Source organism: Erithacus rubecula, assembly GCF_903797595.1.
Source record: "Erithacus rubecula genome assembly, contig: SUPER_Z_unloc_3, whole genome shotgun sequence".
NCBI classification, from domain to species: Eukaryota; Metazoa; Chordata; class Aves; order Passeriformes; family Muscicapidae; genus Erithacus; species Erithacus rubecula.
The window spans coordinates 4,751,043-4,774,385 of NW_027635944.1; the positions used below are offsets into that span (position 1 = coordinate 4,751,043).

General features: G+C 35.9%; 1 protein-coding gene across 2 annotated transcripts in view; it reads right to left on the reverse strand.

Moving 5' to 3' along the window:
• Positions 1-23,343, reverse strand: part of CHD1 (chromodomain helicase DNA binding protein 1) — a 53,670-nt gene that overhangs the window by 27,185 nt on the left and 3,142 nt on the right. For both annotated transcript variants that reach the window (XM_079331404.1, XM_079331403.1), the window contains exons 3-8: positions 7,699-7,903; positions 6,639-6,743; positions 5,298-5,365; positions 3,910-4,059; positions 3,319-3,605; positions 650-875 (exon numbers count right to left, since the gene is read on the reverse strand). In XM_079331404.1, the coding sequence (XP_079187530.1) occupies positions 650-875; positions 3,319-3,605; positions 3,910-4,059; positions 5,298-5,365; positions 6,639-6,743; positions 7,699-7,903 (1,041 nt within the window). The remainder of the gene's footprint in view (positions 1-649; positions 876-3,318; positions 3,606-3,909; positions 4,060-5,297; positions 5,366-6,638; positions 6,744-7,698; positions 7,904-23,343) is intronic.

The following is a 23,343-nucleotide window of genomic DNA, read 5'->3' on the forward strand; positions in this document are numbered from 1 at the left end:
GGCCCAAGTACCATTAATGACTGAAAATAACTAATGCTGAAAATAAACATTCTCCATTAACTGCTTGACTAGTAAAACTGGTAGCTGTAGTAGCTGTTTATTTGGATAAGCAGTCCACTTTACAGGTTATTTTAATGGAATAGTAGTCAGGGTGGCTCACTCTGTAAGAATCCTTCTAATGATTAGCTGCTAATAATCAATTCACTGATTAGATTAAACATACTAATAAAACTGGACACCAAAGAGGTGACTTTAAAATGTATATATTTCTTAATGTTTTTATTCTCAAGCTTCAACCTCAGGATTCAGCAAAGAAAACAGAATCCTTCAAAGTAACTTGAAATGGCTGAAGCACCAACACTGATCCTTGCAGCAATTCCTGAAGAACTCCAAAGTATAATGGAAAATTTACTAAAAGCTACAATTTATTATTAATTTTTAAACAGTACTTATCTTGTTAAAACTCCATTTATACCATGCACACATACACACACCAGATTCAAAGCATACTCAAATATATTATAGGGGCTTTGACTTTCAAAGTGACTTTCAGACACTCAAAGTTATGTTCTCAAAACCAGGTAACAGGTCTCAGGAAAACAACAAAATGCCTACAGTGCTCCAAAATAATTATCATAAAAAGATTCACCATCGCTTTGTTTCCTGATCCTTTTTCTTGTAATTGTCCAGTTTCTTCATTCCTTTAACATTTTGTTGCTTCAGTGTTTCCTCAGTTTCCCAAGTGTTATGGATGTGTGACCAACCTTTCCATTTAATAAGATACTGTATTTCTGCTGGCTCCTTTGATTTTTCAAACCCAGCATTTGGGTCACCATCTGCCTCAACTGCATATATTGTAGTTGCAGCACCTGTGGCTGAGAAAGAAACCACATCATATGCCTTGAGTAAGTGTGCATTGTCTTAAGTTACCCAGTTAGAAATGTAGAACAGTAATTGGTAGTAATTTTACAGGAGCATATACTTGACTAGTGTCTACTGCACTCATGTTATTACTATTATTTTAAATAGTATGAAATAGTATTTGAAATTATGATGGAGATATAATAACACATGCACAAGTAGTCAAGAGAATCAAAAAGGCAACAAAAACTTCTACACCTAACCTGTATCTTTCCTCATGAGAATTTTATTTGTATTCTTGGTTTTTAAAGCAGTCACTAGGTAATGCTCCACACTAACACTGCTTGTCATCTTCTGTTACACTACTCTTATCTCTGAGCATAAAAAAGATATCTGATTTTATGTCTGATCAGCCTCAAGACATGAAAAACCTACTAACAGGGACACTATAAATTTCCTTATTCCTATACAAGTCTGTTGCTTGTGCTGTCCTTTACTTTTAGGAGGTAAAAATTATGAAGTACAGATTAAGTTCGGACTATATTGTAGCTGCAGCACACTAGTAGCAGGAAGCAGGCTCATTTTGATGAGAACTGGTTACAGAAGAACAGAACATTCTGAGCTGGGAGGGACCCACAAGGATCATGGAGTCCAACTCTTAAGCCTGTATGGGGATCAGACCCATAACTCTGGCTTTATCAGCATCCAGCTCTAACAAAGTGAGCTAATCTCAGTGGTGCTGGTAAGAAAATGAGACCAGTGCTGCTGGTGCAGATAAAGTCACAAGAGAGGCAATGCCAAAAAGCAGCGATGTCATCTGGGCAGGAAGAATGAAAGAAGTTTAGCTCTTAAGACTTTGACCACAGCAGTAACACCATACACTGGAGCAGGGTACAGGATAGCATGGGCAAAACAATTTGAGAGAAAGAAGAGTACAAGCTCTAAGAGGGATCAATAAAGTTAGATACTAGGTGTAACTAATGGAGAAACGTGTCCCTGAAGTGCAAGGGGTTCAGCATTTGGGTGGGGTTTTTACATGTGTTTGTTTTTTTAATTAAGAGTCCTAGGATGGGAGAACTGGTTGCTTGGGACAAGGAACAGTCTGAGGTACTCAACACCTGCTTTGCCTCAGTCTTCACCAGCAAGTGACTCAGCCACACCAGAGGAGGCAAAGCCAGGAAGGGAATGGGAGCAGGAAGAATCACCCAGTCCAGGAGAAGGTGAGGTTTGAGATCAATTAAGGAAACTGAAAGTGCACAAGTCCATGAGACCTGATGAGATAAATCTACAGGTCCTGAGGGAACCAGTGGAGGAAAGAGGTAAGCCCCTGCCATAGTTTTTGAAGTTGTGGTGGTCTAGTGAAGTTCAAACTAACTGGAAAAGAAGAAATATAAACCTCATTTTTGAAAAAGGGAAAAAAGAAAGACCCCAAACTCTGGGGCCCCTACCATAAGAAGGCTGTGGGCTTGCTGGAGCACATCCAGAGAAGGCCACCAAGATGGTAAGAGGGCTGGAACATTTATGGTATGAAAACAGGGTGAGAGTTGGGGGTGTTACAGCAAGAGATGAGAAGGCTCTGGGGAGACCTTACAGCACACCTTCTAGCACTCAAAGGCTGTAAGAAGGCTGAAGAGGGACTTTAAAGAAGAGCACATAGTAGTAGGATAAGGGGTATTGACTTGAAACTGAAGGACAGTAGGTTTAGATTAGGTATTGGGAAGAATTCTTTGCTATGAGAGGGGTGAGGCACCATAACTGGTTGCCCAGTTACACTCAGAGAAGCTGCTGATTTGCCATGCCTGGAAGAAAGTATTCAAAGGGCCAGGTTGGATGGGGCTTCAACCAAACTGGTGTAGTGGAATCTACACCTGCAAATGGCAGAGGAGCTGGAATTCGTTAGTCTTTAAGGTCCCTTCCAACCAAAACCATTCTATCAGTCTATGATTTTAATTTGTAGACTCAAATACAAAGCAGCACTCTTCACACCACTGCAATTCTAGATGCATTTTTGATAGTCACACCACACATTCTTCTGTATTTGTACTTCAGTAACTGAATAAGAAACTGAAGAAAACATAATTTCAGGGTTCAGCCATGCCAATACTGTCTTTCAGTGTTCAGACTACTAGTCTCCCATGTACTCTCTCTACTGCATTGTACCTAATTTGTACTGATCAAGTACCACTGAACTTTACAATGTCATACTAATAAGGTGTGCATTTATGCAATACAGAGCTATCTGCCATCCAATTTCTATTTTCCACCTAGGTATGCAATTTTTCCTTATTTTATTCTGCAATACTTAGATGGGAATAGCAGTATTCTTATGAATATGAAAGGTGAAACAGTATGACTTCTTTGTAACTTTAAAACTGTTCTTTAATTTATAGCTGAGAACACACACTGAAGTTGCACCATAATCTTAACAAGGATCTTAAAAACACTTAAAAAAAATACCTCCTTTACGGCCAACTCTACTATCCATAAATTTCTCTATTGTTTCAAATTCATCTTCTTCAGGTTGTGGAACATCTTCTCCACAAACTTCTAGCAAATCATCAGAATCAGTCTTGGTTTCTTCAGCTTCTTTGTAACTAATATTGACAGTTGCCTGGCGACGAGATCCCCTCTTATCATAATCATCATCATCCTCATCATCATCATCATCATCATCATCATCCTCTGATGAATCAAGTTGCCTCTTTTTTGGTCCTGCACTCTTTTTCCCACTTTTTGGCTTAATTCTTGAAGACAATAATGTATGACAGAACAGTGATGGTTCAACAGGGACAACAATAAATCTTCTATATTGTTTTCTGAATACATGTATTTAATGAATGTTCAACTACTCTGCTTTCACTTAAAGCAGACAGAAAAAGCATTCACTAGAAAGCATTAATGTATTATCATATTTTGCTTATCTTTTTTAAAAAGTACTTTTTTTTTCCTTAGTAAGTATTACTGTTTTCATTTGCATGTATAGGAGTAATAAATACTCAAATGCTTTTGAGAAACAGTACCAGAGAATTCAAATGCCCAATTTCTTACCTGGTTGGAGGTTTCCGGCTTTTGACCTTGTTTTTTGGCTCATAGTCAGATTCACTCTCTTCACAGCTGCTTTTCTCCCTGTCTTCCTCCGATTCAGAATCTGAACCAGTTCCTGATACTGACCCTGATCCTGACATTTGCCAGTCTTCACTGTATAGGATGAAAGACAAAACAGTAATTTCAGGTTGTTGCATTTCTTAGAACAGTTATCCATGAGGGATCTGCTGTAATTTCAAGTCTATTCACAGAAATAAAAATCTTGTAACAGTTATTTATATATATAGTTGATGAAACAGAAAGCTGTCTTCAGTGAATACCAGTGAATAATTAAGAAAATTCCCAATGGCACCAAAGGGATTTGGACTAAGTTTTCTGTTCTACAGTGGTAGATTCAAAATCTAAAATAACAAAAATCTGTATTTCTATATAAATTTCAGCACGAAGAAATGAGTTAACATGACATTAAAACAAAGTACTTAATAAGGCTACCTGGAAAGATACATTTTCATCAGAAGTTAGGTATGCTGAAATTAGAAAGTCCTGTTATATTGACTTCTGGAGAGCCCCATACTGTCTAATGCCTACGGTCGCAGTGGCCTATGTGAAGAAACACCAACTTTGGCACAAGAATTGAAAAATAACAGAAGTAGATTTGAAAAACACAGAAAAACCTGAACTGCAGCAACTGGTGAGTGGCACTGGCTCCCAAAAGCTCACACTAACTCTCACATCACTGCTTCACAGCCAGGTAAGGTACTATGAGTATTACGAGTACTTGTGACTGAGTAGCAGGATTCTCTGGTTTCTGCTTAACTGAAATTTTTTACTTCATGGCAGGAAAGATGATGTACAGTACCTTGATTCAACTCTGACCCTATACAGGAAAATTCCATCTTAATAGCTCAATTAACAATTTAATAAAGTTATTAAATATCAAAACTACAATAACTTTTCAACAAGAAATGGAAAGGAAAAAAGGAAACAAAAGCAATCCCACAAAAATCCAAAAGAAAAGCCATCTAGCATCCCTTACTAAGAGACTGTAACTTTAATTTGCTTTGAGACAATCTATTTAAGTAGTTTCCCACCTCCACAAGAATTTTTATGTACAGCCTCATACTCAAAAGTAAACTGCAACAAAGTATTCTAGAAATAAAGGCACTGATAAATGTTTTCAAACAATATTGCACACTCTTTTGCTGAGAAACTAGTGTGATAGAAATGTTCATCTGAGTATTTTATTTTAAAATTACAAAATTGAAAATGAAAGATCAGGACAAATTAAAAAGAGAACTTATGCATTTCAAGAGTAAGGAAATCAAGCTTAGTTATAAGCATCTGTCTCTATGATAAAAAAATGTGTGCTACTACTTAGGAAAGTATCTTACTCTTTATGTTTTTTCTTCTTGGTTTCACTAGATGAGTCATCTGCTGAATCTTCACTACTTGAGGAATCCTGCATGGGAAAGAAATAAACCAAAGTCAACTCATTTTTACAAAAACAATTAAGTACTTCTAACAAGTAGATTTTGAAAAGATGTATCAGTTGCCACTTTCAAATTGGAGGCATATTATTCATATTTTACTCTCTTCATGTCTTGCAATTTAGCTGTTAGGATACTGCTATTGTTTTTTTATTTATCCATCTATGAACACACTGTGCCAACACCACTCTGGAGAACACTACATAAAATCCTCATCTTAAAAAATCAACATTGTGCCTACATAAAAACAGTCATGGTATAAGCTGCTCCACATTAATCAAGATGATGTCTCTGTAAAAATCCCAGTGAAATCTCCTACCCTCAAAAACTTTTTCACCTTCCATATTTGTTCACATTAAAACACCAGTTTAAGAAAATTTTGAGAATACCATGTCCCTTCTTTCTTTACAATAGAAGAAAAAACAAGAACCCTCTTTTTCTTAAGGCCAGTATCATTGTCTTAAACTTAGGTTAGGATAACTTTTATCCTGAAAAGTATCTTTCTGAAAGAGAGTGCTTAACAGACGTAAATTAACATTTTAATGATATGTGATTAAATTTTCTGTTTAAAAAATTAGCGGCTTAATCAGACAAAAACAGAAATCCAACCAAATTAGTGTGACTACGTGGCAAAGTCTTTGCAATACAGGACAAAAAGACTGCTTTTCAAATAACTTACATTTAATAGTTGCGATTAGTGTTCTTAAAAGATGTTTCTACTACAAAAAGTCAACATTTCATTAGCCTATTATTCAGGTTTTGCAATACCTGGAATACAGGCCTCATTCTTAAAATACAAGAATTGTTTTGTTGTAATTATTACAACATTTGTAAAAAATTAGTCTACTATTTCGTATGGAATTTCTGAAAACTACAGCAGATACCTTTTACAAAAACACATTGAAAAAAATATTTTAGCACTTTTGTCTTTATGAAACTCAAGAACCAAGAAATACAATGTAAGTCAGTACTGTGTGGCTTGAAAATTTTGTCCAGACAACACAGAATAGCTACCTAAAAGCAGCACAGACACAAGACTGCTGTAATTTTGGGACAACTCACTTAAAAACAAGTAACCAGAGATATCTTTACTTCTGTATAAAAATGTCAGTTATTTGCATGTTGATTTTATACACTAAAGCCAAGCTTCTATGCACACTCAGAATATAAATTTGCTCCATTTAATTTTATTGGAATGAGTAAGACAATAAGACAGGCATGTGAACATTTCAAAAATTACATCACCTCTTCTGAAACACTATCTGATGAGGCTGCCTTTTGTTGTTGCTGCTGCTTCTTGAGCACTGCTGATCTTTGCACAGCAAGTATACTTGGACTAGACTTCCAATACTGAGGAATAGAGATGCAAGAGTCAGTCAAACATACTGAAAGTGTCTAGTTTACAACCTATTTATTTTTCCTAAGTAGCATCCTAATTTTATCAGTTAAAAAATTTAACTGCAAAACACTGCATTAACTAACAATATCAGACAGCTTTTTAAAGTCATAAGAGTCCTGCAAAACAGAATGTTATATGCTAATCACCAGGATAATTACTGCAACACGTCTAACCATAGCTGTGTAGATAATTTTTAAAGCAAAACTTTATAAAGTACATTTTTAAATTCATACACATAAATTCTTTCAGATTGCTTAACTGCTATGATTTTGGTTCGTATAGTAATAGTTAAATACATGGGGAAAAAAATAACAGAATCCTTAACAGTCTTCAGTTCTTGGTGTGACTGATCTATCCTCATAAATATGGTACACCACTCCATAAATATGGAAGAGTGCAGGTAATTCTGGCCCACTGGATTAAAGGGATTTCTCAACACCATTTTTTCCTGCATTTAGCTGACTTAGTGATAAAGACAGTTAACTGCATGTAAGCTTGAAATTTTAAGACAATTATTTATTGATACAATGAAACCGAGCATTAGAGAAACAATGTAAAAACAGAATTCAGGAATAACATTATGTGTATCTTTCTCTTCCATAAATTCTAGTTCATTAGAGAATTCCTCTGTGTGATGAAATTTAGGTAGGCTTTTAAATCAAAATACTTTAAAATGTGAGAATTTGAAAAGCACATATTTAAGTACTTATATGAGAAACGTGCCCAATGTTTAAGGCAGCAAAGTACCTTCTTTCACTAATCAAGTCAAAATCTAATTAGGAACACTTCGTTACCTCTTTTTACTTTTTAAATGACCATTCACTGCTCTTGAAAATAACTTTAAAAGACTTTTTTAGTATTTCCTTGTCACCTCCACCAAAGGATTCATTTATGTATCTTGTTTACCTCAGATCCGTCAACTTTCGGTGGTTTAGATTGAATTTGTTTCTTCTCTCTGGATGTGTCAGACTCTGATTCTGACTGAGTGCCTGACTCTGAACCAGAGTCAGAGTCACTGCTGCCTGACTGGCTGCTGCTTCCATCACTGCTGCTTCCAGAGCTTGAACCAGATCCAGAAGCTGATGCTGACCCAGAATCGTCATCTGATCGGCTGCAATGACAAGTTAGTAGATATTACACAACTGCCAAAGTAACAGCATTAAAAGAAAAAAAAAGTCACCTTAACTTTACCTATAACTCAACTGTTAAGTCAGACCAGACAAATGGGTAGCACACAAATGGAGGCAGTCAACTAAATGTGTTGAATAAAGCTAAAAATAAACAGGGAATAAGAATTCAAAAGTGTAATTAAATACTCTGTGTGAAGCCAAAAGAAAGATAAAACAAACCATCCAAATTAATAGAGCAGTGTCACACCGGAATTAAAAGCAGAAGAAATGCTTTGTAGTCACACTAACTGTTGAGCTTCACCCCCTTCAAAATCCCTGCTTAGCTTCATTAAATGCCATATTACCTAACAGTTTAGTCTACTTCACTAAACGCTATCCAACATTGTTTTCAATCTTCATAAATCAGTGGTAGTCCTTAAAACAAAACTAAAAGCTACACAGACTGTGCTTTTCTGTTAGCAGCACACAATTTTCCCATGCAGACAACTCTGAATTTGTCAGAGGTGGTAGGATTTGTGCTAAAGCAGTTTCATTGGCATACACATGAGATGTCTAAATTATTTCATCAACATATTCATTTTACACCACATAATTAGCACACAAATTAAGTAAAGATACTTATTTTATAACCATTCAAAAATTTTACCAAAAAAGCATTTTTGTCTAGAACAACTGCACAGACGAGTTTGAAACTTTAGTAAATTCCTCACTAGATTAACACTATATTTCAAAGATATCATGAGAAAGAACATCACATAGCAAAACTATTTCAAATTATGTACACACTGACACAAAAAAAGCAGAGTAAACATGAAGCCAGAACTGAAAATGTTAAAGCCATAACTGTATCAAAGTCCAGCTGATCTCTGCCAGCACAATTCATCTGGCTGACAGTCAGCTGGAGGTGAGGTGGGGTAAGAGAGAAAATTCATCATCTGCCCTTGTACATACTTAACTATTTCAGAACTGCAAAACAAAGCAAAATCACACCTCTGCTTTTCCAGCGACCAACAAAACTGCGCCAGCAAAGAAGAAATGAAGCTATTAATTAACAGACCCCTGGAGAGTGCAACTCTATCATCCATCTGCACCCAGCAACCATGAAATAAAGAGGGGCAAAGTGAACGTGGTGAAGCTTCCTTGCTCTGAAGGGCAAGATGTGGAGAAACTTGTTGCTGCTGGGCTCTTTGCACTTGCTGAGAGGAAAACTGAGAAACAACAAGGCTGCTTTGAAATTTCCAATTTCTTTCATCGAAGTCTTGCTTCTGGCATCATGCTATAACACTAATCTCACTTGCCCAAAAAGCAAATTACAGAATATGATGCTACAATATATGACCAGAGGATAAATAATACTAGAAATTAATGGCACTCTACAATTGTCTTCTTAAGAGATTTTCATTGTAATAATTTTTGCGTACAAAAATTACCTTCCCTTAAATACTGGGTGAATCACACCTTTATAAAACAACCATATTTCTCAGCAAAGCAAAGTGTCATTAAGTACATGTCAGGGTGACTACAGAAGGCAGCATTAACTGTAAATGAAAATATATAGAAGAAAGCATGGAGAGACACAAGTAAATACCAGCCAAAGTTCCAGTCATAAAAAGTTACCAAAAATATGTAAATCCTACAGAACCTTGAAGGAGGGGAATGAAATACCTTCATGCAGGACAAGGCTTGCTCAAAGAAGACAACAATAACTGGATTACCAAATCAAAAATTTATGCAAAACACTAAGCCATATGGATGGTAATGAAGCTAACTTTCCATACAGACATAAAAATAGTTCACACATACTAATACAGTGCTAACCATGAGTCCAATTGCATACAGAGACAGAGGCAACCAAAACAAAGTGCCTGTTTCCTAAGGCAGCATGGGGAAACTAACACTGGAATAAGACATTTTGGTCAACTTGCTAATATTATAAGAAACATCTAAACCAGAAGAGAATGGTGGAGAGAGAACAGAAAAGATGAAAAAAAAATAGTTTACTTAGACAAGTAAGCAAGAATTGCACTGATTACATAGAATCACAGAATCATCAAGACTGCAAGAGACCCTCAAAATTATCCAGTGAACCCAGCACTACCAGTGTAACTCCTAAACCACATCACCCAACACCTGACAAAATGCCTCTTGGGACATAGCCAGGGACAAACAATTGATAGGAAAGTTGTTTGATGTTCTTCACAGGAATTGGCTGTAAGTTCAAAACCAAAGGGAGTAAAATAGGGAAAATAAAAGTGTAGTAGATAACGCTATTTGCTGTAGAGTCGGATGCAAAACAAACCCAGCTAATGCCAAATCTTATTATTTACTAAGAGATCAGCTATCATCTAAGGTCTCTGTTAAAAAATAGCACATGACAACATGTGGATATTGATGTAGATCATACAGCATTCAAAGAAAAACACAGGCTCCTTATCTTGCCAGCTAGCTCTCATCAGAGTCCGGTAATGAATTCCCATCAGGCTTATGAGAAGGACTGGCAAAAGAAGAGCTATTCCACAGTCCCTGTTTCTCAAAATAAATTGGCCTAATTTGGAGAAAAGCAGCCTAATACAACTCAACTGCATCCCAACTAACAGTAACATTTGAAAATGAGTAAAAAACTCAGCCACAATACTAATGAAAACAAGACCACAAAACAAACCTGCACATAGAAGTAAGAAGAATGGTGAGAGAAATTAGTGAAATTACAGGAGGAAAAAACAAATAATAAAATTTACCACAATCAATTTAGACCTGCCCTAATGATACCATGCCTGAAGAACAATGTAGGATCCCTACCAGATATTAACATATGGTACAAAGAACAGAAAAAAAATTGTCATATGAAATTCAAAGACTATAGCATCAATAATACAAATCTTTCTTATCCCACACTGTTGAATCGGAACAAGGAAACAGGAAAAGACAAACTGAGTAACCCAAAGTAATTTTTAAACTAGGGTAACAGCAACAACTTGCTGAAACATTTATCAAAGCTCAGTAATCTATGTCAGTTAACATACATGCATGCATAAACCGTTTGAAATTAATTCATAAAAAGCATTACAAACACACAAGGCTAGTTTATGTTGGGAAGAGCTTACTTCAACTATAATTATCCAAATTAATGCAGTTGCATGAAACTTGTGTGAACTACGAGTTCTGCCTGTGCACCACATACTCCCAGGTATCTTCACAGAGCTACAGTTCATATTAAAGAGGTAAGAATAACAAACAGGCCTTCATTTCTACTGAATAGCAAAAATTTTCCCTGTTGACTTGCCACAGGACAAGTAACTGACAGGCTCTGAGGGTTATCAAAGCAATGCTTCTTTTATCATGTACTTTCATACACTGTTTCAACATGAACCTTGGAGGCAGGAACTCTACAATGACAGCACTATAAATCAGAAACCTAAAGCTCTTGTTTGCAAAGGAGGTACAAAATCAAATAATAAATAAGCTCTGCATAAAGACAAATTGCAGATTTTTAAGACAGCACAGATAAGCAGAACTGTGTGAGATATATCACCTACAAATCCCCAGCAGCTGCAACAGTCCATACATCAAAGGACTTTTTTTCCTCCAGAGATATAAGAAGGACTTGAACCAACAGTAGTAGTGATGGGGCACAAAAGGCAAAAAACACACCTATAGAAAGAACTACAGGTTTAGGGCTCAGTTTTCAGTGTGTAAAGTATTTTCAATATTAGAAAAAAAAATAATTTTTTCTTCTATCTTATAAGTCAAAGATCCAAAAGAGAGAATGTTTATGTCAAGATGAAAATATTACACACTTCCGGACTCATACTGTCCCTTTGTTTTCCTGTACTTAAAAAAATAACCATATATATTTGTCCAGCACTTTCAATGACAATATTTTGTATAACACAGCAGTTTAAAGAAAAGATTTTTGTATCAACACAACAAGCAAAAAACCTCTATTGTCTAATAGGACTAGCTATCTATTCAAACAGAAATTGAATAGACTTTTTCAGCCTAAGAATTAGTTCTTAATTAGCTCTAAAGCTCTGTATCTACAGACAGACAAAAAGAATAGAATTTATTATCAACTGGGTTTTTTTTGTTTGTTTTGTTTTTTCACATATTTCACACAAAGCAGTTTTAGCACCTTACTTGTTTTTTACAAAACAACTGTAAGAAAGCAGCAGCAATGAAATAAAAGCACAGACCTATGTAACTTTTTCTAAAAATGAAGAAGTCCACCAAAATACGCAAACATAGTTGGGAAAAAGGGAGAACAGCTATGAAAAGAGGAGAATAAAGAATTAAGTTTCCTCTAACAACAAATGGAAAAGTGAAATGCTCTTAAGCAATGTCTGTAATGAAAAAAATAGGGCAGCAAAAATGAAGTCCCACTGAAAACCCAATGCAGCAGCAGTTTTCTTTTGCCTTTCAACTTCTCAACTTCTATTCAGCAAAGATAGTAGCAGTTTACTATATCATATCAATTTAACACACAGAGACCTACAATTTCTAGCACTTTGCCTCTGAACATGTAACATTGCTGGGACATTATCTGTACTTTTTATTTCTGTTCCACATGCAGTGCTGACCTAAACAAAACTTAACAATGAGTTGCTGCTTCGCATTATCACATGAGCCAGTGACCCTGACTCGGGACTAACTGAGAAACTCTCCCTCAAAGAAAGCCTTCCTAGTGATAAAGACAATCCATACCTCAAACTGATGCAGGGAATGCCAGGATTTACCTAAAGGGTTTATCATGCTCTAAGGAGCCAGCCTTTTAGCTGCAGAATTTGCCCTAAGGTGTTCTTTGAAAGATAAACAGCTTCCCCCTCTCCCAGAATCACCACACTTCTCTGATGGGACAAAATTGGCACATGAAGACAAGGTGTACAAGACAACTTGTGGGAGTACATTAAAAAATATATTGGAGCTGATATTTAGATTTGTTTTTATTTAAAACAAACAAACAAAACCAAAAAACCCCACCCAGACCCAAAACAAAGTAACAACGCATAAAATAGGGAGGAAGAAATCCGGGGGGAAAGGAAGCAGGGAAATAAAACCCCAAGCCACTAATTAAACTCTACAAACATTCAAGTATTTAAGACATCGTTTGACACTTGCAAGCTCCCTCAGCCCCTATGTCTGGTGGCCCGATGTCACACAAGGCAGGGGGAAGCATGTGCTCCACAACCCAGACGGGTCCAGTGCTGAGATCATTCCTTCTGTGTGCAGTGAGACAGAACACAGTCTGTCTCTGCCTGATTACGTGGATTCATGGATAGTATTATTTAAGTTTTAACCAAACTAATCCTTATAGAATGGGCAAGTAGTTTTAAAAGAATCTTGTAAGGAAACAATGGACTGAAGGTACTGTGAGTACATGTGGAAAGAAAATGGCAGCACTTCTACTACACTACAAGCTCTTCATAAGCCACACTCCAAGGCAACAGAAAATGACAATTTAATGACACCTGACAAGAAGCTGGATTAAAGAAAATTTCAGTTATCAAGACTATTAAAAAACATTACTTACCAATGTTAACAATTACTCTTACCCCAAATGTGTATCATACCTTGAGATATTAGCCCATGGTAGCATGAAACCATCAAAATTAGCAAGACATCTGAAAACTAACCATCCAGAACACAAAGATAACCCTTCATTTTTTCCAGCAATGTTTCAAATAATGCAATAAATGTCCCTTAATTTAATAATAAATGGTTAGCAGCCTGCTCTGAGGTTATCTTACCTAAGATCAAGGGGGAAAACAAGCCATCAGAGAACTGAGTTTTTGTTGCTTAAAAATAGCTAAAATAAGGCATGGAAAACTACAGTGACAAACAGAAGCACATTTCTTAGTCAGCGAACAGTGCTGAAAAACACATAGAAAACATTTCTGAACATTTGACAAAACAAGTATTAGAACAAATTATCCATTTCAGAAGGTTTATCCCATGGTTGGATGAAAGTACAGATGCTTCCAACATGTCCCAAATTTGAGACTTTCACCAATGAGGTACACAAAAAGTTACTCTTCCTAACTTACTAAAGGAAAAGTATTAGTAAAGTCATTTTATCAACAGTAAACTATTTCTTTAATTAAAAAAGGAAAAAAAAAAAGTTTTATAAAAAAAACAATGCAATTGTAACTAGGTGGTTGCTTTGACTGGAATAAAAACCAGTCTAGTAGGGGCAGTAAGAGACTGAAGTACAAAATAAAATCATCCACTCCATCAACAATATCAAGCTATTGCAGCAGAGAATCTGGAGCAAGAAGAATGCAGGAAGTTACTGATGATCTTAATTTTATGAAAACAAGTCCATTAAATAGTAAAATATTTACAATACTTTGCAACAAGACAGGAAATGAACATAAAAAAATATTTATGGCATAAGAGGTTGAACTGCTAAGAAGCACTGTTGAGCAGGAATATCAGTTTTTGGTGAGCTCTGAGGGTGTTGATTGTTTCCTCAGAAGTGTCAGTATAATTGAAGCACTCTTCATTTTAAAACAATCTATTACCAGTAGCAGGCTACCTAGCAAGTATTTTAAAAAAAGACCAACAGACTTTATGTATCCCTTCCAAGTGAAGGTGACATTTTAAATGTGAAAAAGCAGCTGCTTTTCTAAAGAAACTCATGCCATAGAGACAGCATTTTGACAGCATATATTTGGAAAGGCTTCCATCATTATGTCATCTTATCACTAAAACAAATGTATGTCACCCAAAAAAAAGCTATTGTATCTATACACATTAAAAGCTGGGAGATAATTTCCAGCCTTTTAAAAAAATATTTTAAAAAGTTTCACTGGGTTTTGAACTCACTTGTTAAAAACATGAAAACTGCAATCCCTTCAGATTAATATGCATAAAATGATTGACAGGGTAGTTGGAAATTTACTGGACAAAATTTAAGAAAAACCTTTGCATAATTAGCAGATGAGATTGAAAAAATAATACTATGACTTAGTAAGTGCAGTAAACAATGCACTCCTTCCATCTGAAGCCATGTATCTTTGCTAGGTATCTTCTTCAGAAGTGCTAGTCAATAAAATAAGGTACCAAAATAAACTTAATGAAGAACTGTAACTTCAAACCACTGTGTCACAAAATGTTGAATCAAGATATTACTACACAAGTATATTCTTAATATTTCTTTAGTAAATGCTAAAAGGGTTCTTTTACCAATAAAATCCTATATTTTCAAATACTAAATATTTATCTCATACTTTTAAATTTTCTATCTCTTGTATATACCTTACAAGGCAGATTCTGGGAGGAGTATTATTACAGGCATAGACTTCACAAATGAACTAGATGTACATTGAGATGCACGCTGAAATATCGACAGGAGTGCACAAACAACAATTTTGAAGACCACTGCACTAAGGGATTAAAAAAAAGGTAATGGAGAGATGTCCTCTTTTCTCCTTAACCCAGACATATTCAGCAAGCCTTGCTTATCAAAAATGAACATCAATCTGTCATCCCTTTTGCAGAATTAACTATGACCTCTTCCACAGGAGAAGTAATTCAGATTAAATCCCAGTATTCTAAATGCTAAACTTAAGAGTAAAAATTGAATTACTTAAGAAAAGGTATATACATTTACACACATGTATTCAAGGAGAGAATTTACATCTGTCATTTCATAGTAAAAGGGGAACGCAGAAACAAGAAACACAGAAATGCAAAATTTCTCTTTAACTGCTCCTACCTTTGCTCTGAGTTACAGAAATATTTACACAATTCATACTGGGAACAGTATGCACTATCACACTTTGAAAACACATTCAGTCCTCACCAATACATTCACCTATTGGTGAGATTATATAAAAATAACTTTTTCTGACATTGATATTGCTGCCCTCTCCAATATCCCCTATGGTGTCAGCACCATCCACAGAGAGAAAACAGAGTTTTTCAAAACAGTCTTACAAACATTCTTAAGCACCGATGAAGATGTGGAAAAAACAAGCAGAAATGACCAGGCAGCATTTATTGAGACTGCTGTCCTGAAATTGAAGCATAAATCACATAGAATCTAGGAGAAAACCCTAAACTAAACCGATTTCAAATGAAAAAAAGGTGTCTTTGGTATTATTTAATTTAGCACAACGACTACGTGGTATAATGCTTTCTCTCCTTCTCCCTGGCACATGGCACTGTGAATGTGACTAATAAAACAGACAATAGCACAGAGAACTCATAGCACACGGCAGTGTCTACCAGCACCACTGCAAATCTAAAGCCCATTTATCAGTTTTTGAAATGCAATTGTTTGGAGTTTTTGAAGGTCACAAAAAAATATATACAGAAGTTTCAGACGGTTCTTAGTAGCTCAGCTGACATTTTCTTCATCTGCTGAAATGGGACACCCCACAGACAGCTATAACAAGGCAAAAAATACTTATAATCAGCTGGACAGAGATTTAAAAGCTTTTCAGAGCATGAAGACAAGTAATCTCTTATTTTAACATTTCAAACCAAATGATAAGTAACAATATTTCATACTGTGCTAAAATTTGACTTTCAAAATGATTGCTACAATAAGGGCAAAAATCCTGTCTGATAGAAAGGCAATTTACTTGCACCACAGAAACAGAACCTAAGATCTGGAATAAATGTATTAAAACACAGGGAGATGACAGCAGTGACGTAGTCATAATATCTGGTTGCCTTCTTTTCCATGTTCGCCTATGGGACTCTTTTAACTTCGCTTGCATTTTTCGAGGCACAGTCTATAAGCAATTTATTTTCTAGCCAAAGAACTTTAAGTGTCAGCTGATATAGTTTAGTCACTAATCTGACCAACTTTCCTTGCAACAAGTAATGGCCATATAGTGCAAAGTAGCACCACTGTCTTTTACAAAATTAATCACCTGAATTGGCATCACAAATTACTGAGATTCTGGTATCATATCTCTAGGGGGATGATGCAAGGAACATTATATATTTCCTCAAACACTGACTGGAATACCTGCACAATTAGCTGTCTGCTGCTGCCTAATGCTATCACACGAATGGTGCGTCAGGAACAAGGCTTCTGGTTCCCTCTCGTAAGGACTCCTCTTACAGAAAAAGATTTGCCAATTGTGTTATTTCTTGACAATTCTTCTTCCTACACAATCTAGGGTCTTTGCTTAAGTTGCTGTATTGAAAACAGTTCAGAAGTTGACGCCTTACCCACTGTAACTACTTAAGGTGGATAGGACAGATGCCCTACATACAACTTTTCTTTTGTCTGTGCATCTCAATCTATTTTTTTTCTTTCTTCCAAAAAAAAGCCTGATTAAAACTGATAACTAAAAGAAAACTCCACTATTTTTAGGCAGCACAAACTAGGATCTACTTCTGTCTCTCCCTCAACCTTTCCAAATTCAGTCAAGATGGTCTCTCTACAAGACAGTGAAGAGATGGAACCTACATTTTTCATTGAAGTCTCCTGGCAGAACAGTCACTTTACCTAACATAATCAGAGCAACTATCAGAGCAATAGACTTCATTCTCAGTTAACTGAGAATATTTATTGTGAATCTGTGTTTGTCAAATTCACCCTACTTTACCATGTCACATTATGTCCACCCCTTCCTTGTTCTGGTCTTGTACTGTTGACCTCTCCTAACCAATTTTACTTTAATATCCAACTTGTCTTATTCCCAGATGACTGGGAATCCAAGAAGTCAAATGACTGCAGAAATTATAAACACTATCAAGACCAGAACAGGAAGTGCAGATGCAAACAGGGCAAAGCAAGTTAAGCTATATAATAGAGGTACTAATATAATAGATACAGTAATACACTAATAATGTTTGCTAAGATTAACCACTGAAGACCATTTATGCTTTTAGGCACTTAACTCCATCAATCAAAACAAAATATAAGTCCATCTTATGTGACATAAGTCTTCTTCCCTCATCCACCTCCAAGCAAATTACATGTATTACCTACTTTCTAAAAGTTAATATGAAAATGTCATTATGAGTTTTATGAATAAGAAAACTTATATTACATTCACTTCGCTCAACTGAAATAGAAGAAACAAACACTCAAAACCCCAACTCTCCCTCTCCAAACTAAACTAAGACAGGAGTATAAAAGGCTGTGCAGAATAGTGGACCCTCATAAGGATATGGAAAATACAAACAAGCATGATGGATAAAAGCACTAATGATGATCTCCTTGGTACTGCTGAAGTGAGACTATTTCCTTACTGCACAAACAAACCCAAGTACCAATGAAAAATTCAGCAGTCAGCAGTAACTTCCAGTAGCAGGACAATAGTACACAGTGAAAATTAACAGCAGGTCTCAGGATGGAAATTCTGCAACAAAGATTAGTTTCATGTATGTTGACAAACTGTGGTGTAAGTCCAGAAAGAGCATTTTGCAGGATAGGCACTTAAGAAACCTCCTACCTCTCGCCCTTGATAGTTCCATCTGTAAAGTAGCACATGTCAAATCTGATTTGGTATGGAACTCAGACACACTGAAGGAATTTGAGGGTTTTTTTATGAACACTGTCTCTGGGTACCCCCTACAGGTTCACAAATCTATGCCTGAATGCAGTATTTATTTGTGATCTCTTCAAAAGAAAAGCAACATAGGTTAGAGAAGGTTACGAAGCAGGTAACAGATTGAAACAAATGTAACTTTTTCAGCTCCCCAAATAAATACGTATGTAATGAAAGTGGGGAATGCTTTGCAGAAATGATGGGCTTAAAGAAAGTATCCTGCCACAGTGGCATTGCTCTAGTTGTCACAGCCTTAAGTTCAGCTTCACTAGCTTATTCTTTAAAACAAGGTGCTCCTGAGAGGATCATACAATGAGAAACTAGAAATACAAATACTAAAATGGGAAGCTAAACAGGCCACATTGTGCAAGAACTGACAGAAAATGTAGACTCCTGTCTAGGATAATAACTGATCCAAGAACAGCTAATTTAACACAACTGATTTCAAGTGCATTCATGAGATGACACTACCTTACTGATCTTCTGTTTCAAGGCTAGCAAGACAGAGAGTCACATTTTAAGCAAACACACTAAAAAAAGAAAGAGATTACTATCCGCAGAATCTTTGAAACATATCTGATATGACAATGGACTGTCTCCTTTGCTGCTTGGTTGTTGGTCTTTTTAAACAAGCTGAAGGAAGAAATGCATTAGAATATGAAGAGCCCATTCAAAATGTGCAGAAGTAATAGATACTAAATGCCAAACTTGTAAAATAGCAAGTAAGTTTCTACAGGCAAATGCTATGCAAATAGTAATCTTTTCTAGTTTTATTTCTGCAAGAAATATTAGTTATTTAACTTAATTATAATGCATAAAGCAGACTCATTTATCACTGCCAGCAAAGCAGAGGGCACAAAGGGTATAATGTTCAATCTGTCAAATGTTACTTCCTGTCCTCAGTTATTACAGACTATGAACTCAATTGAGTTTTCCTGGTATGGGCTAACACATTGTATTTCCTGTCCTGCAGACTAATTATCTGTTGCTACGACTGTAAACAAAGCAACGTTTTCAAAATTAAACTGATTACCTACCAACTTTCATGAACCTATGAAGTACATTGCAAGTCTTTATCTGAAAGATGCAAGTCACACATCTTAAGACTACAGAGAAGTTACAGGAACCTGTCACAGGCAGGAGGTATCAGTGACTACCCAGGGCTCTACTACTTTGTTGTGTAATGTGGGCAACCTTAAGCACACAGCTGGATCTAGCAGCAACACAATGATGTCTGTAACAGAAGCTCCTTAGAGACCACCAGCAAAAAAATAATAAATTAAATTTAAAAAAAGCAAAAACAGCTGAAGCCAGCTGAGGGACCACATCTGGACAGGCCTGATGTATACACTGCCAATATCACAAAACTTCACTTCGTCTTGAGGAACATGAAAAGCTTGCATAGCCTCAAATCTTGAAATTCTCAAAACAGAGGAATTTAATTTAAAATACGTGATACAGGTATGTGGTACCCAGTTGGGTTAGACAAAAAATGGCGATAAACAGCAGGAGTTGCAAAAACAAACTGAATATCATATGCAGATTAAGAGCCAGACCATAAATTTTTAATTTTTCCTTTTGGTTGGAAAGGTTTCTAAGAAAAAAATACTTGGGTTGGGATACATGCCCTATGTGAGCTCTTCCAAAAAGAAGTAAAAAGATGCTTTAAAACTGAATTTGGACAGATGATCATGATTTAGTATGCTTAATTCTGTATGAGATTATACCTGATAAAATAGTAATGTGTCAATTAAAGAGAAAAATACTGCAAAAAGCTTGCTTTATCCACTAGCTGTTTACAGTAGATGTTGCCAATAGTTTTCTTTACCATTCAGGTACTTCTGTTGATCTGCGAATTCAATTCCTCTGCATTAAGTAGGTATTTAAATATATACGGTTTTATGTATATGCTCTCTTGCTGTATACACACATTTTTACTAATATTATCTATTAAACTCCTACTAAAAAGAAGCCAGTGCATGCAAGTAATTCTGCAAATATGCTTGTTCAATTTCTATTTTAACTCCCACTTAGATTTCAGGAAAGCTAGAACCTAAAGTCACGGCTTTCAATGAGTCATTTTTACTTTCTATGGAAGGTTGCATTTATATAGTAAATTGAAGCCTGTTGACCAAGTTGTTACTCTTTACTTAATTATGTGGCCCACAGACTATGCAATCCACAAAACAAATTAAACCCACTGAAATGACTATCATAACATCAACTTTCAAGTGTGTAAAGACTTGTAAAAGTCTTTGGTGTAAGCAGCTGCTTCCTACTTTACCACAAAAATGGCCAGCTACCTTCCACTCAAGCTTTTTACCTAGGAAAGGAAGGTATGCTCAAGTCCTCTATACCTTGTTTTGCAGAAACACATAAGAGCAAAGAGATGGGAAATCAGATGGCTATTCAAACAGTGCCAACATTTAGTTGCTGTAGTCCCTGCTCCACCTGGCACCTGTCTCGCAGTTCAAGTACGACTGCCCTTCCCTGCTGAATAAGCTTTCTTATTACTATGTAACTTTAATGTATATATTCATGTTGAAGTTTGCACACTGAACTGAATGCTGTCAAGAACACTATACAAAGATGCACTGCTTGAGTAAGCTTGTTAGCATACTGCTAATAAGTCTTTGTGTCTACATTCACTTTCTGTCCAGATGAACAGTATCTGTGATATTTTACCTTGAGCTATTTAAAAATATTATGGAATAGTTATATCAAATAAACAACAAGATGGAAAGTAGATGCCACTGTGATTACTGGACAGAAGTTGGAACACCAACCAACAAGACTAGTTAACAACTAGTTAACTAGTTTACAACAATTTCCATCATGCTCAGTTCCAGTACCGATTTAGTGCTTCAGAGCTGGCTGAAATAAGAAAGCAAAGTACAAATGGTGTGTCCAAGCACACTGTTCTGTAGAAAAACAGAACTTCAGGACCAACACTTGCAACCATGTGAAGTTTTTTAGTGATTTAGCAGACAGATGAACACTGGAAATGTATGACGCAGTGTGGCAAACTGCTCATTCTCACTCTAGGAAAAAAAAAAAATCACCTTGACAGCTATACACAGTGAATAAAGGACAGCTACAATCCCTTACCACAGTGTATCAAGTCAAAGACTACGATCGGTCCCTTCTCCAGCACTCCTACTGCTGAGACTACTACAAGCTTTCCACAACTTTTTCAAGCCATGGTATTTCCATAAAACAGCATGTGCTGGTGTATTTTTGTAAATCTGGCCATGACCCATTGCTTAATTTTCTGAAGTAATGACAGTGGCTCCGCTACATCAGGCTGTATTTATTACCCCTCCAGAATGACAGCACAATGGAAGCTGACACCATACACTAAAGCCAAGTGAACTGCTTTACTACACTTGTAAAGTATCAAATTTGCAAACTGACACAAATTTTGAGACTTCTAGTTAACACCAATGCTGCTGCTTAGATTGTAACTTTCTTAGATTATCTCTTCTTTTTTCCTACTAATATTTGCATTTGATCTTCTTTGCAATTTACTCCCAGCAGCAGTTCTCAATTGCTTTTTAAACTTATTTCATTTTCACTCCTAGCATTCTGAACAGAATGGGATCACTATAAGCTTAGTAAATATATTGTGTTGCTGATTTCTACCTCCATTCTCTAAAATTCGCATTTCCAGATTTGAAGGATAATTACAGTAACATTTCCCAAGTTACAGTTAATTATCTGTCTACAGCTGCAGCTTACTAAGGTACCTCAATTCAGAGCGAAAATCACCTAGAATACTGGAAAGCTACAAATTACAGTAAAAAACCACTCAGCTATAATGCAAGAATAGGTAATATAAAAATACTCTGCATTGTTTTAATAATGGAAGTAGGTTACACAGAACAGGGTTCCATCATTCAAAATGGCAAGTTTTCTCGCTTCACTTACATGAACAGCCTTCTGATAAGGAACATGAAAAGAAACTTTCCAAGCCTGCCTGTGAATTAGACTATGGGTTTATCAACACTTACTTGGATTTTAAATTTTTTGGGAGTTTTAAGATCTACTCAGCAGGACATTTAAGACGAAGAACAAAGTCCCACTTTACAGGCAAATATGAAGTTTTGAATACTATGCATCCTTCTGATACTTATTTTTCATTAAATTCATGGGAACTTTATGACATAGAATTGTTTTAGTCTTATGACATAGAATTGTTTTAGTCTTATGAACTGCTACAGCTTTAAAGTAAAGTTGAAATACAGATATTTAAGGGCAATCACAGTTCAATACAAAATAGTTTCTCCAAAGACCTTTAGCCAGGTGGCCTCTTTCAAGTAGTAAGAAAATTCACACACTAACTTGTCCCAGATAGGTTCATGTCTGTTGGAAGCTTTTGTTTTGCCTCTTTTTTTTTTTTTTTTTAAGTAACAAGCAATATTTTGTCCCAGAATAGACTTCAAACTTTTTTGTTATCTGTAACAGTGTCAACTTTATAGGAAGTAGAAATCTCCAAAAATTACCATGTGTTAGAGCTTACAAATTACTCACAAAATTGAAAATCTACAGTCTTTCTAGGACACTTCTGTATATAATAGTATGCTTGACATAAAAATACACAAGAATTATAAAAGTCTCTTTAGTTTCACTGTTCATAAATTTCCTTGTGATTTGCACCCAGGATCACCTAAACAATTCTCTCTTCCTATCTTCCCAGTCCATCATACACTGTAGAAATTCGACAGCTAGCACACACTGGCTGATTAGCTGGCAATTATATGTTCTTCTTGCATTTCTTCTCTTGAGGCAATAATTCAGATCTCTCTCCACCCAACTGGAAGTTTCATAGTCTGCAGAATACAGTTTACTTCATGGCTCTCTGACTGACAGAATTAGTTAACCAGTTCAACAGGCTGTAATCTGACAGGATG